We start from the raw sequence: 9,411 nt of genomic DNA, 5'->3' as shown, positions 1-9,411 counted from the left end.
TTACAGTCCATAAAGAAACGTTATCCTTTGAAATCGCAAATAAGTTAACAGAGATAATTATATTTGACAGATATAAAAAGGACCTCCCTCACGAGGCTTCCTTGGTTCATTTTGCAATTGCCTGGTTACTAAGCATATTTTGAAAATGGCCGCTCGCAGAAGAAAAAAGAGAAAAATTGAAGATAATGAAACTAGAGTCCCGTTTGCGTGTGGATTTCATCGTCCAACTCCAAAGCAAAGCCGAAAAGCGATAGGGTTATTTCCTATTCCTACAATTTTCGAGCCTGGGCCAGAAAACTTGCATTTTCGACAAATTCCAAGCCCTAAATGTGAAGATGATTGGTTAGCTCAGTATAACGAGGAAGGACAGTCATTTAGATGCTTTTTGAAAACAAACCCTTGGATCTCAGGAAGAAGAGTAAAGTATACAAAGCAAAAATTCATCCCAGATGGTCAAAATCTAAAAGAGAGATACCCAGATGGAAAAATTTATGTACAGCCTCTAGGAGATTTTGATCACAGTAACAATTCAGACTGTTCACCTTGCATTCATGATCTAGCAGACTACACAGAACGCTTTTATGCGTTACCTGTCGTTGTTTTACCAGAAATGAAGCTTAAGATCCCTACAAAGAAAGGTAAATGTGCATGCGCTTTGATACTTACTGGAGGGCTAGAGATGAGATAAATGGGGGCTAGTTGAAATGACTTGTGGGCTAGTACATGCTAGCTACAGCTTGCCCAAATGGCAGGCTGTAAAACTGACTTTCTTTGCACCCTGATTGTGTAAGATAAGAACAACAACAAAGTCCTTATCATAGACATAACAGCAACTGGTAATGGGAATGTTGAAAGCAAAGAGAGAGAGAATCAGGAAACATATCATGAAATTGCTAGACCAAAAACATAGTGTATCTTGGCTTTGGAGAACTACACTAATGCTAAAAGTATATCTATATATTATGAAAACTATCCTATAATAATTAAACAAAAATGAACTAAAATGTACATTATATAACTAAAATAAGTTCTATCACAACTCCCTCAAGGCAAACCCTGTTCAAGGCAAAGACAGGGCAGACTTGAAAGAGTTGAGATTTATCTCATCTTTAAGCTCATTTTCTAGGCTATTCCACATGACTGCCCCCTATAGCTGAAAGCCCACTTTGCAGCTTCAGTACAGGTCCTAGGTACGAAAAAATTGTTCAAGGCACCTCGTACATTGTAGGAATGAACCCTGGAGGTTGGTTCGAACACATTTTTTAAACTCTCAGGGCAAAGGTTATTCAGAGATGAATAACTACATAATGAATCGACCAGTTTATGTTACAGCTTTCCCTCCACTCAAATTGATAGCTGTTTCATTTCATAAAAAAGAATTCATCTTCCACAATCACATCCAAAATCACATCCGTTGGACTGTTACGCCATTAGATTTCTCCATATAGTTAGTAATATATTAGTTGTCGTTTTCAGGAACTATTATTATTTATTTCAATTTTTATTAGGCAGTGTCATATGCTGGCAAGATGACCCATCAGAAGAAACAAACACTAGAAAAAGTTCTAGAGTGCTCTCAAAACAGCGGGAACTGAACCACCGTTTGTCTCATGGTACACTAAAAATGAATTAATAAGTCAGTACATAAAAAATGGAGACAGTGACCTTTTAAGCCCCAATTTCCCCATATAAATTCTCTAGACTGATCTTCATACAGTTTGCCAAGAATACAGAGGTTGAGAGAATTGACCACAAGATCAATAAAAACTCAAAAAGCATTACCCTTGATTTTGTTTAGGTCATATACAGCTGAAAGTTGACAGTATCCATGCTCTCCTCAGAAAGCTGATTCCTGATGATGCTCTTTGTCTGATCGCTTTGACCATGGCAGATCTCTATGAGGATGATAGTGATTTATTTGTGGCAGGACTTGCAGCTGGAAACCAAAGAGTAGCTGTACGTATAAGAGGGTGGGTAAATAGGGGTATGCAAAACTGCCAATCTTTTATGATTTATTAACCAAATCCACCAATAACATTTCGCCATGAATCCGAAATCTGGGCAAAAATATTTTTATTACACGTAAAAGTCCAAAATCTGCATCCAGTCCGCTGCAATTGCAGAAATCCGAAAACCAGGCAAAAATATTTTCAAAATCCGCCAATCTATTGGCCTATTCAACCCCCGCGTATGTTAATAACATTTATTGAATGTGGCTGAGTATGATCTGAAAAAAATTATGCAAATTGAGGAAGGAGTGTGTTATTGACCTCAGCAAATAACACACTCTGGGATCAGCATAATTCTTTACATAGTACGAATGTCGAATCCAATGATGGTTTTATTATTCATTTAGAAAAACTATTACTTTAAAAACATGTGTACCTCCATCAGTGTTAATGATCCCTCTTCATTTGCCTGTTCCTGGGCAAATTACATTAATTATTTCTGTATAAACTAAGAAGCTTCTAATATTTCTGTGTTGATACAATCAACACTAAATGACAAGTCATGTACAAATTGGTAATGTGGTTCAAAATGACATGATTATATTTCTACATCATCTCTAAATTTTAATAGTCAAAGATTCCTTATACTTTACAAACACTCCAGAGTTGTGTTTTTATTTTACAGTTTTTCTATCTTCAAACTCTTTTCTTTATTACTTTTTGCACACTGTCATTAATTGTTATGTTTATTTTGCTTTATATGCAGTAATAATTCTTTATATGTTGTAATAGTTTGCCTTTTCTCTGTAAATCTTGTACTTATTAATTTTTATTCTCATTGTAACTTAGCAGCACATTGTAACTCTCTGACCTACGCCATATAAGCCTCTGGCTTTGGCATCTTATTATCGTTAACTTGTGCTTTGTGTACTTATTTATCATTAATAATAATAAAGAAAGATAAAGATCTCTGTTATTTTACAAATATTTCTAAGGTGTTTAGCTTTGCAAGATATAATCCATGTTTGGAATTTTCCACTGAACACTGGTACAGCATCTGGCCTTCCAAACAAATTGATCTAAAAACGAAGAGACAAATGGTTTTGCAGGTAGCACACTTCATGTTTTAGATTATTAGTAATAATATTGTTTACATCACAACTGCCCCCACTGTGAAGCTTAGTTCCATCATGTTTCATCTCTGGCACAGGTTACTTCCTGAGCAATAAGTACATAAACAAGCTACTCTCAATGAAGACCAAGTATGCTGCCTACCAAAAACTTTTTTTTAAGAGCTAACATACCTTTTTATTGTCTGTCTATAGCGGAGCTGTAAGCTGTTGGTGCATGAAATTGCTCACTTATTAGGCATGGATCACTGTATTTGGTATTCATGCTGTATGAATGGTTCAGGACATCTCAGTGAAGATTTTGGTAGGTGAAAGTGTTGTTTACTCTGAACTTTCTGCCATTATGATTGACAGACTCTTGACAGTCATTTCCCTTAGGTGGGAATTTCCACCTTGACTTTTTCCCTACTATTCTTCAGTCATTTTTTATATACAAATAAAGTTATGCTCTCCATGAGCAGAGTGTTACTGTTATTAATTTTTTTCCTACAGCTCAACCAATCTACCTTTGTCCTGTTGATTTACACAAGTTACAACACCTTTGTGGTTTTGATATTGTTGACAGATACAGACAGGTACTTTCTTGGTTATTATTTCTGTTTATATCTTTTGAGTGTCGCCTTAAATGTGAAACTGTTCTAACATGGTCTCTTATTAATTTTAGAGTGTTATTGAATGATATTTTTGTATGTTTTATTATGCTACTATACTGGACTGTGAAGAAGAGTTTTTCTTGAGGTGGTACTATTTTTTACTATAACATCCTCGGGTCCTCTCTCAGAACTATTGTATGAGGCCGTGAAGGAGAGATTGAAAGGGGATATCCCACATTCTTTTGACTGAGTTTTTTGTTTTGTTCTTAAGCTCTTGGAGTTCTTTAAAAGACATGATATGAAAGAAGAGGCAGAGTGGTATCAGACAAGACTTGAGTTCATTGATAATGAAAGCTAAAGACTACGGAGTTCTAACCCTGAGACAAAGTTGTATCAGCTACAGCTCTGATAGCTGTCCAAATAACTAGCACTGACATCTTGTAAATACTGAGAAATCTCCCCCTGTATTTGATAAAAGAAAACAAACTGAAAAATTGAAAGAGCGAGCTATTTTTTTTTATAACGAACACGCTAAATGCCATCTACAACTCTCACTTCCCCGACTTGATTCCGATTCAGTTCAGTTAATTCAACAGCATTACTTATTACATTCACACCGTTAGCCGGAGGGGACACTTACGTCGTCGTGCGTAAATATGAAATACTCATAATCTTAAAGTCCCTTAAATTTCAATTTAAAAGATACGCCGCGCTTGAAAGGACGTCTAGAATAGGCTTCTAGAGTTCAAGTACGTCTCTACAAAAGTCCGTCACTTCGGCTGTACTAATGAATCTGTAAGTAATTATCATTGTTTTGTTTTTATGATTGACTTTTCCTTTCATGTGCAAAACTTAGGGATTGTGAGAGATTTCAGTGCTAATCATCTTGTTAATCGAGCAGTCACATATTTGTTTGTACATCACACGACCCTTTCCAAGAAGCTTATGCTTTGAATTGTTATCGTGTGCCATGCGCCATGGCAGCTGTGATTGTTATGTGATAGGTATGACACTTATAAATACTCTGAAGACTTATTCATGATGACAACCGAAGGTAATTTAAATAGGAAATGAGGATATCGCTATGAATCCCTCGTTAATAAAAAATAACAGTATTCAAATTAATCCGCGATCCTAGTACTCTATACGGTTGCCCTCCGTACTCAGGACACACAAAACTACAAATCTTTTATCCGTTGAACATAATCTTTTACAGGCAAGCGTAGCGGCAACATTTTTTTCAATTCGCAAAAAACCTTGCTGCTGTTTACCAAATCTTGTTAATGACACAAAAGAGAACAGCCAAGGATAATTTTGTCAGGTATAAATTTTACTCCTTATCTTAAGTGGACTTCCAAGATGCACAAGTTGCGACTATGCGTTTAACTCACTTGAAGTTCTGATTGTCACGGTTCATGTTACATGTAGCTGTGCAAAAACTTAAGGGACGTTTTGTCATTCTACTAAAACTATCATAGGACCTAAATTTTACTCCTTATCTTAAGTGGACTTCCAAGATGCACAAGTTGCGACTATGCGTTTAACTCACTTGAAGTTCTGATTGTCACGGTTCATGTTACATGTAGCTGTGCAAAAACTTAAGGGACGTTTTGTCTTTCTACTAAAACTATCATAGGACCTAAATTTTACTCCTTATCTTAAGTGGACTTCCAAGATGCACAAGTTGCGATTATGCGTTTAACTCACTTGAAGTTCTGATTGTCACGGTTCATGTTACATGTAGCTGTGCAAAAACTTAAGGGACGTTTTGTCTTTCTACTAAAACTGTCATAGGACCTAAATTTTACTCCTTATCTTAAGTGGACTTCCAAGATGCACAAGTTGCGACTATGCGTTTAACTCACTTGAAGTTCTGATTGTCACGGTTCATGTTACATGTAGCTGTGCAAAAACTTAAGGGACGTTTTGTCTTTCTACTAAAACTATCATAGGACCTATTTTGTTAACAATAATCGTTATATCTTGGTACTGATAACATCAAGTCGTTGGGTTCCCCTGATTATAGAAATTCTTAATTTGGAGTGAAAGTAAAAAAAAATGCGGATGAAATATCTATCTCGTGGATACGTTAATTTTGCGAATAGCAACTTAATTTCGTTGAAAATGTTTAAATATTATGATGTGATTCGCTTACATTCCATGTTGACTATACCGAGCCTGGTTCAAAAATTAAGGAGAGGACGTAATTTAATGTACAGACAACTTTGTTTCCGTCAAACCCTTAATTTTTAAGCTTTTGTCGCAATATGAATATTTAACGATAATGTCATTTTCAAGTTAAAAGAAAGAGATTGAAACTAGCGTATACATTAACAACTTTTAAAACATGGGGTTTTTAAAACAATAAAATAGACAAAATGTGTTGGTGACAAAACCTGCTAAGAGAACAAAAGCCTTAATCAGCACAATCAGAATAGAATAAATTTAAATATCTAAATACTCTGCGCTATGCATGAAAATAACTTCACACAAAACGAGTGAGGCTGTTTGGATAGACTTAGAGTTGTGTCTTTTAAAAAATGCTTCTCGAACATGACACTTAAATGTGTCCTAAATTTTCTGTAAGACCTCGATTCATCTTCAATACCCATTGTGTTTCTTCTTAACTTTATTTCTTTGATTAGATCGCTTGTATTCTTCGATTCATTAATGAAGTACTAACATGTAAAGGTGGCAGAATTAATGTGCTGCTTTCCTGCGTCCGATAATCAAGTCCTTTGCTGTCTTTAATAGTTTCAGATTTACTCAAATCTTTTATTCCCTTTTCATCGTCGTCTTATCACTTCCATGTTTTTTCCACGACTTTCGGTAGCGTTCTTTCCTTTGAGTTAACGTAACTGAGCCAAGTCTTAAAGCGGAGCTCCCGCAAAAGACCGACCTTTCAGTGGAAACAAACTTAAAAGTGACCATCGCAAAAAATAATAAATAAATATAAATAAATTACAATCTACTTTCGCTGATGGTTCCAAGTATTAAACGAATTCTCTTCCCTTTTACGGCCATTCTTCATTGCAGATAAACAAAGCGAGGCTGTCTGTTGGCAATCGAGCTGCTCTTAGAAGTCATGGTATCTGGGTCAGACGCGGAGATCGCAATAGCCACAATTCAGTGTTTACTTGTCATTTTGAATGTCGCTGGGAATTCCCTGGTATGTGCCATTATAAGGAACAATTCAGATATGAGGTAAGCCGGAGAACTGCAATTTAGTCTGGCAATAGAAATTAGCTGAGTTTTGTAATAACTCTCATGACGTGCTCCGTTCTTTTTTGGGCCCATATTAGTTCAAGAAATTCTCAGATAAGACGGACTTGACACTCCACGGAGTCGGGACTCAATGATATGCTACTTAAGACCTCAAACTTACTGCTTGACGTAAAATTAAAGACTGCGATCGTCCTTTGGTTGATTTCCCTGTGTTTCAAATCACCAAGCAATGGGAGAAGTTGATTTTTTGTGTTCTGTCCGCGGTTTTCAAAATCCAGCTTTATTTATTTGCTTTTATTTGGGATTTTTTAATGAACTGTCTTTCATGCAATTCTAAAAAACATTCACTGCGTCTACAGAACGCCGATCAATTACCTTCTATTAAATCTGGCTGCCGCAGATATGATCTTGGCGATATTTTTCGTACCACCATATATATTGATTCACACGTTCACTCATCCACATGGAGTACCTGGTACAGTACTATGTAGACTGCTGACCGGTGGGGTCTTAGCCTGGATTGGAGCCGCCGCCTCGGTATTTACTTTGGTTGTCATAGCAATTGAACGCTATTCTGCCGTGCTGCATCCCCTCGAAAGTAAAGGAAAACTCACATACCGTAAACTTAAGGTTCGTTTAACTTCATATGCCAAAGACAAAATTTTCTGGCGGGATTCGGTTTCCGGGGTCTGTGGCTGTCGCGTGCATTCAAAATGAGTATATTGTCAATAGACCCTTTGTGTTAATGGAGTACAGGAATTTTTGTTCCAGAAGAAAATCTTTTAGAAAGTTTTAAAAGTTTTATAAGTGCTTTTTGACCACTCTTATACTGGTCTCTTTCACTTATTTTATTCTAATTTTCCGAAGAATACATCCTGTCCCTTTACACCCCGCTTGAGCACGCCTAGTGGCGAGGCTGGTGAATACGTAAAATATACTCAGCTGGTTTACTTGCTGAGGGCGTCGGGTTTGTCTCTAATTTCCTTATGAGTTGGAGGATGGATCTAATCTTAGATTTTTTATTTTAGGGAATTATCCCTTGTTCTTGGATATTTGGAGTGATTATGAATATTCCAGCATTCCTGTTTATGAGGTTTGACAAAGACAACTATTGCATGATGATATGGCCTGAAAGATGGATGGGCAAAGCTTACTTTTTGGCATGGTGTTTGCTACTGGCATTTCTCCCAGTCGCTTTGATGGCTACTTTGTACTCCAGAATCGTGTACTCCTTATGGGTTAAGAACGTAGATATTGATGACAACAAAACAAATAGACAACAGGTTTGAAACAATAACTGATATTCGTTATAAGCCGATTCATTTGAAATTGCCAATTTTACACGCCATTTTAACTTAATAATTTATTACTTTTGACCGAACTGTTCTTTTGCCTAAAGGAGGAAAACTAAAACAATAAAGTGTAACAGCTATACGAACTCGCATTACTAGCTGCTTTAAATTAATGAAAATCCAGAGCTAATAGTATACTTTCTATATTTTTTCTGTTTATAGAATTTCGCAAAATGAATCTACTTTCCTCGTTTGCATTTCTTTTGTTTTATTTCTCCAAAAGTTGAAGTATTTTTGCAGTCTTGTATGTTATCGTGTTAGCGCCTCCATGTAAAGGTCCCCTTCCTGGTAAGCTCCTCGAAAGGACATAAATGTGAGTTCCCAGGAGATGATTACTTTCAGAATTTCAAGAATTTTACTTTATCTTACTTATATTCACAGCAAACATTTCAATTCTTTACAGGCTAAGATGCGAATGCGGAAGAAAGTGACCATGATTGCCATTACTGTAAGCGTCATTTTTGGAGTTTGTTGGTTGGTTGACTCCATTAACTACACTATGTGTTATTTCTTTCCATCGCACGCATTTCTGTCCTACGCCGCATCGTCCATAATGCTCTTATTCAATTCTGCCGTCAATCCGATTGTTTATGCTCTGGTCAACCAGAAATTCAGACGAAAATTCAAAGCAATGCTGTGTTTCCCACAAAGGATACACCATCAACAGGCTACAGCTAACGCTTCCATCCCGGCAGCCAGCGCGGGAGGAGAAAAGACTGAATAGTGTAACGAACCAAAATCTTGAGGTTTAGACCGTTTCCGTAAATATCCAAGCAACTTAGAGAAGTTTTGCTTAGCTGGTTATGTGAAAGGTTTGAACCCAGGAGTCATTTCAAAACTAAGTTGAGTTTGATCGTCCGGGTGAACGTAGTCCTGAATAGAACTGTTGTTGGTGACAGTGACTGGCGTTTCGACAACCTGTGCGGTAGTCATCTTCGGAGTCAGAGTGAGTTGTATCACGTCAGTTGATGGTATTATACTCTGGTTATTGATCTGATTGGTCAATTATGTCGCGATGTTATTAGTCGTCTGTCAGTTAAGCCGTGATGTTATTGGCTATGAAGACTCGTAATCAGTAATTGGTGCGTTTCGATCCGTCTATTGTCACAGTCAAACAGTCGTCTATTGTTAGTCAAATTGTCAGTTCTCCAGTTATGTTCAA

General features: G+C 36.7%; 2 protein-coding genes across 2 annotated transcripts in view; both read left to right on the top strand.

Moving 5' to 3' along the window:
- The first annotated feature begins 128 nt into the window (after positions 1-128).
- LOC140922597 (archaemetzincin-1-like) lies at positions 129-4,165 on the top strand. Its single transcript, XM_073372571.1, has 7 exons — positions 129-638; positions 1,509-1,613; positions 1,799-1,956; positions 2,945-3,058; positions 3,275-3,383; positions 3,572-3,654; positions 3,944-4,165. The coding sequence occupies exons 1-7, from the start codon at positions 146-148 to the stop codon at positions 4,028-4,030; spliced, it is 1,149 nt and encodes a 382-aa protein (XP_073228672.1). The 5' UTR covers positions 129-145; the 3' UTR covers positions 4,031-4,165.
- A 1,513-nt stretch (positions 4,166-5,678) lies between these two features.
- The window catches only part of LOC140922244 (neuropeptide FF receptor 1-like), a 4,113-nt gene continuing 380 nt past the window's right edge, over positions 5,679-9,411 (top strand). Inside the window, exons 1-4 of the mRNA XM_073372235.1 lie at positions 5,679-6,876; positions 7,257-7,527; positions 7,926-8,180; positions 8,653-9,411. The exon at positions 8,653-9,411 is cut by the window's right edge and continues 380 nt beyond it. Of these exons, the coding sequence (XP_073228336.1) occupies positions 6,758-6,876; positions 7,257-7,527; positions 7,926-8,180; positions 8,653-8,973 (966 nt within the window). The 5' untranslated portion in view covers positions 5,679-6,757 and the 3' untranslated portion in view covers positions 8,974-9,411. The remainder of the gene's footprint in view (positions 6,877-7,256; positions 7,528-7,925; positions 8,181-8,652) is intronic.

This window comes from Porites lutea, chromosome 13, assembly GCF_958299795.1.
Source record: "Porites lutea chromosome 13, jaPorLute2.1, whole genome shotgun sequence".
Lineage (NCBI taxonomy): Eukaryota > Metazoa > Cnidaria > Anthozoa > Scleractinia > Poritidae > Porites > Porites lutea.
This window is presented reverse-complemented; position numbering and strand designations above follow the sequence as displayed.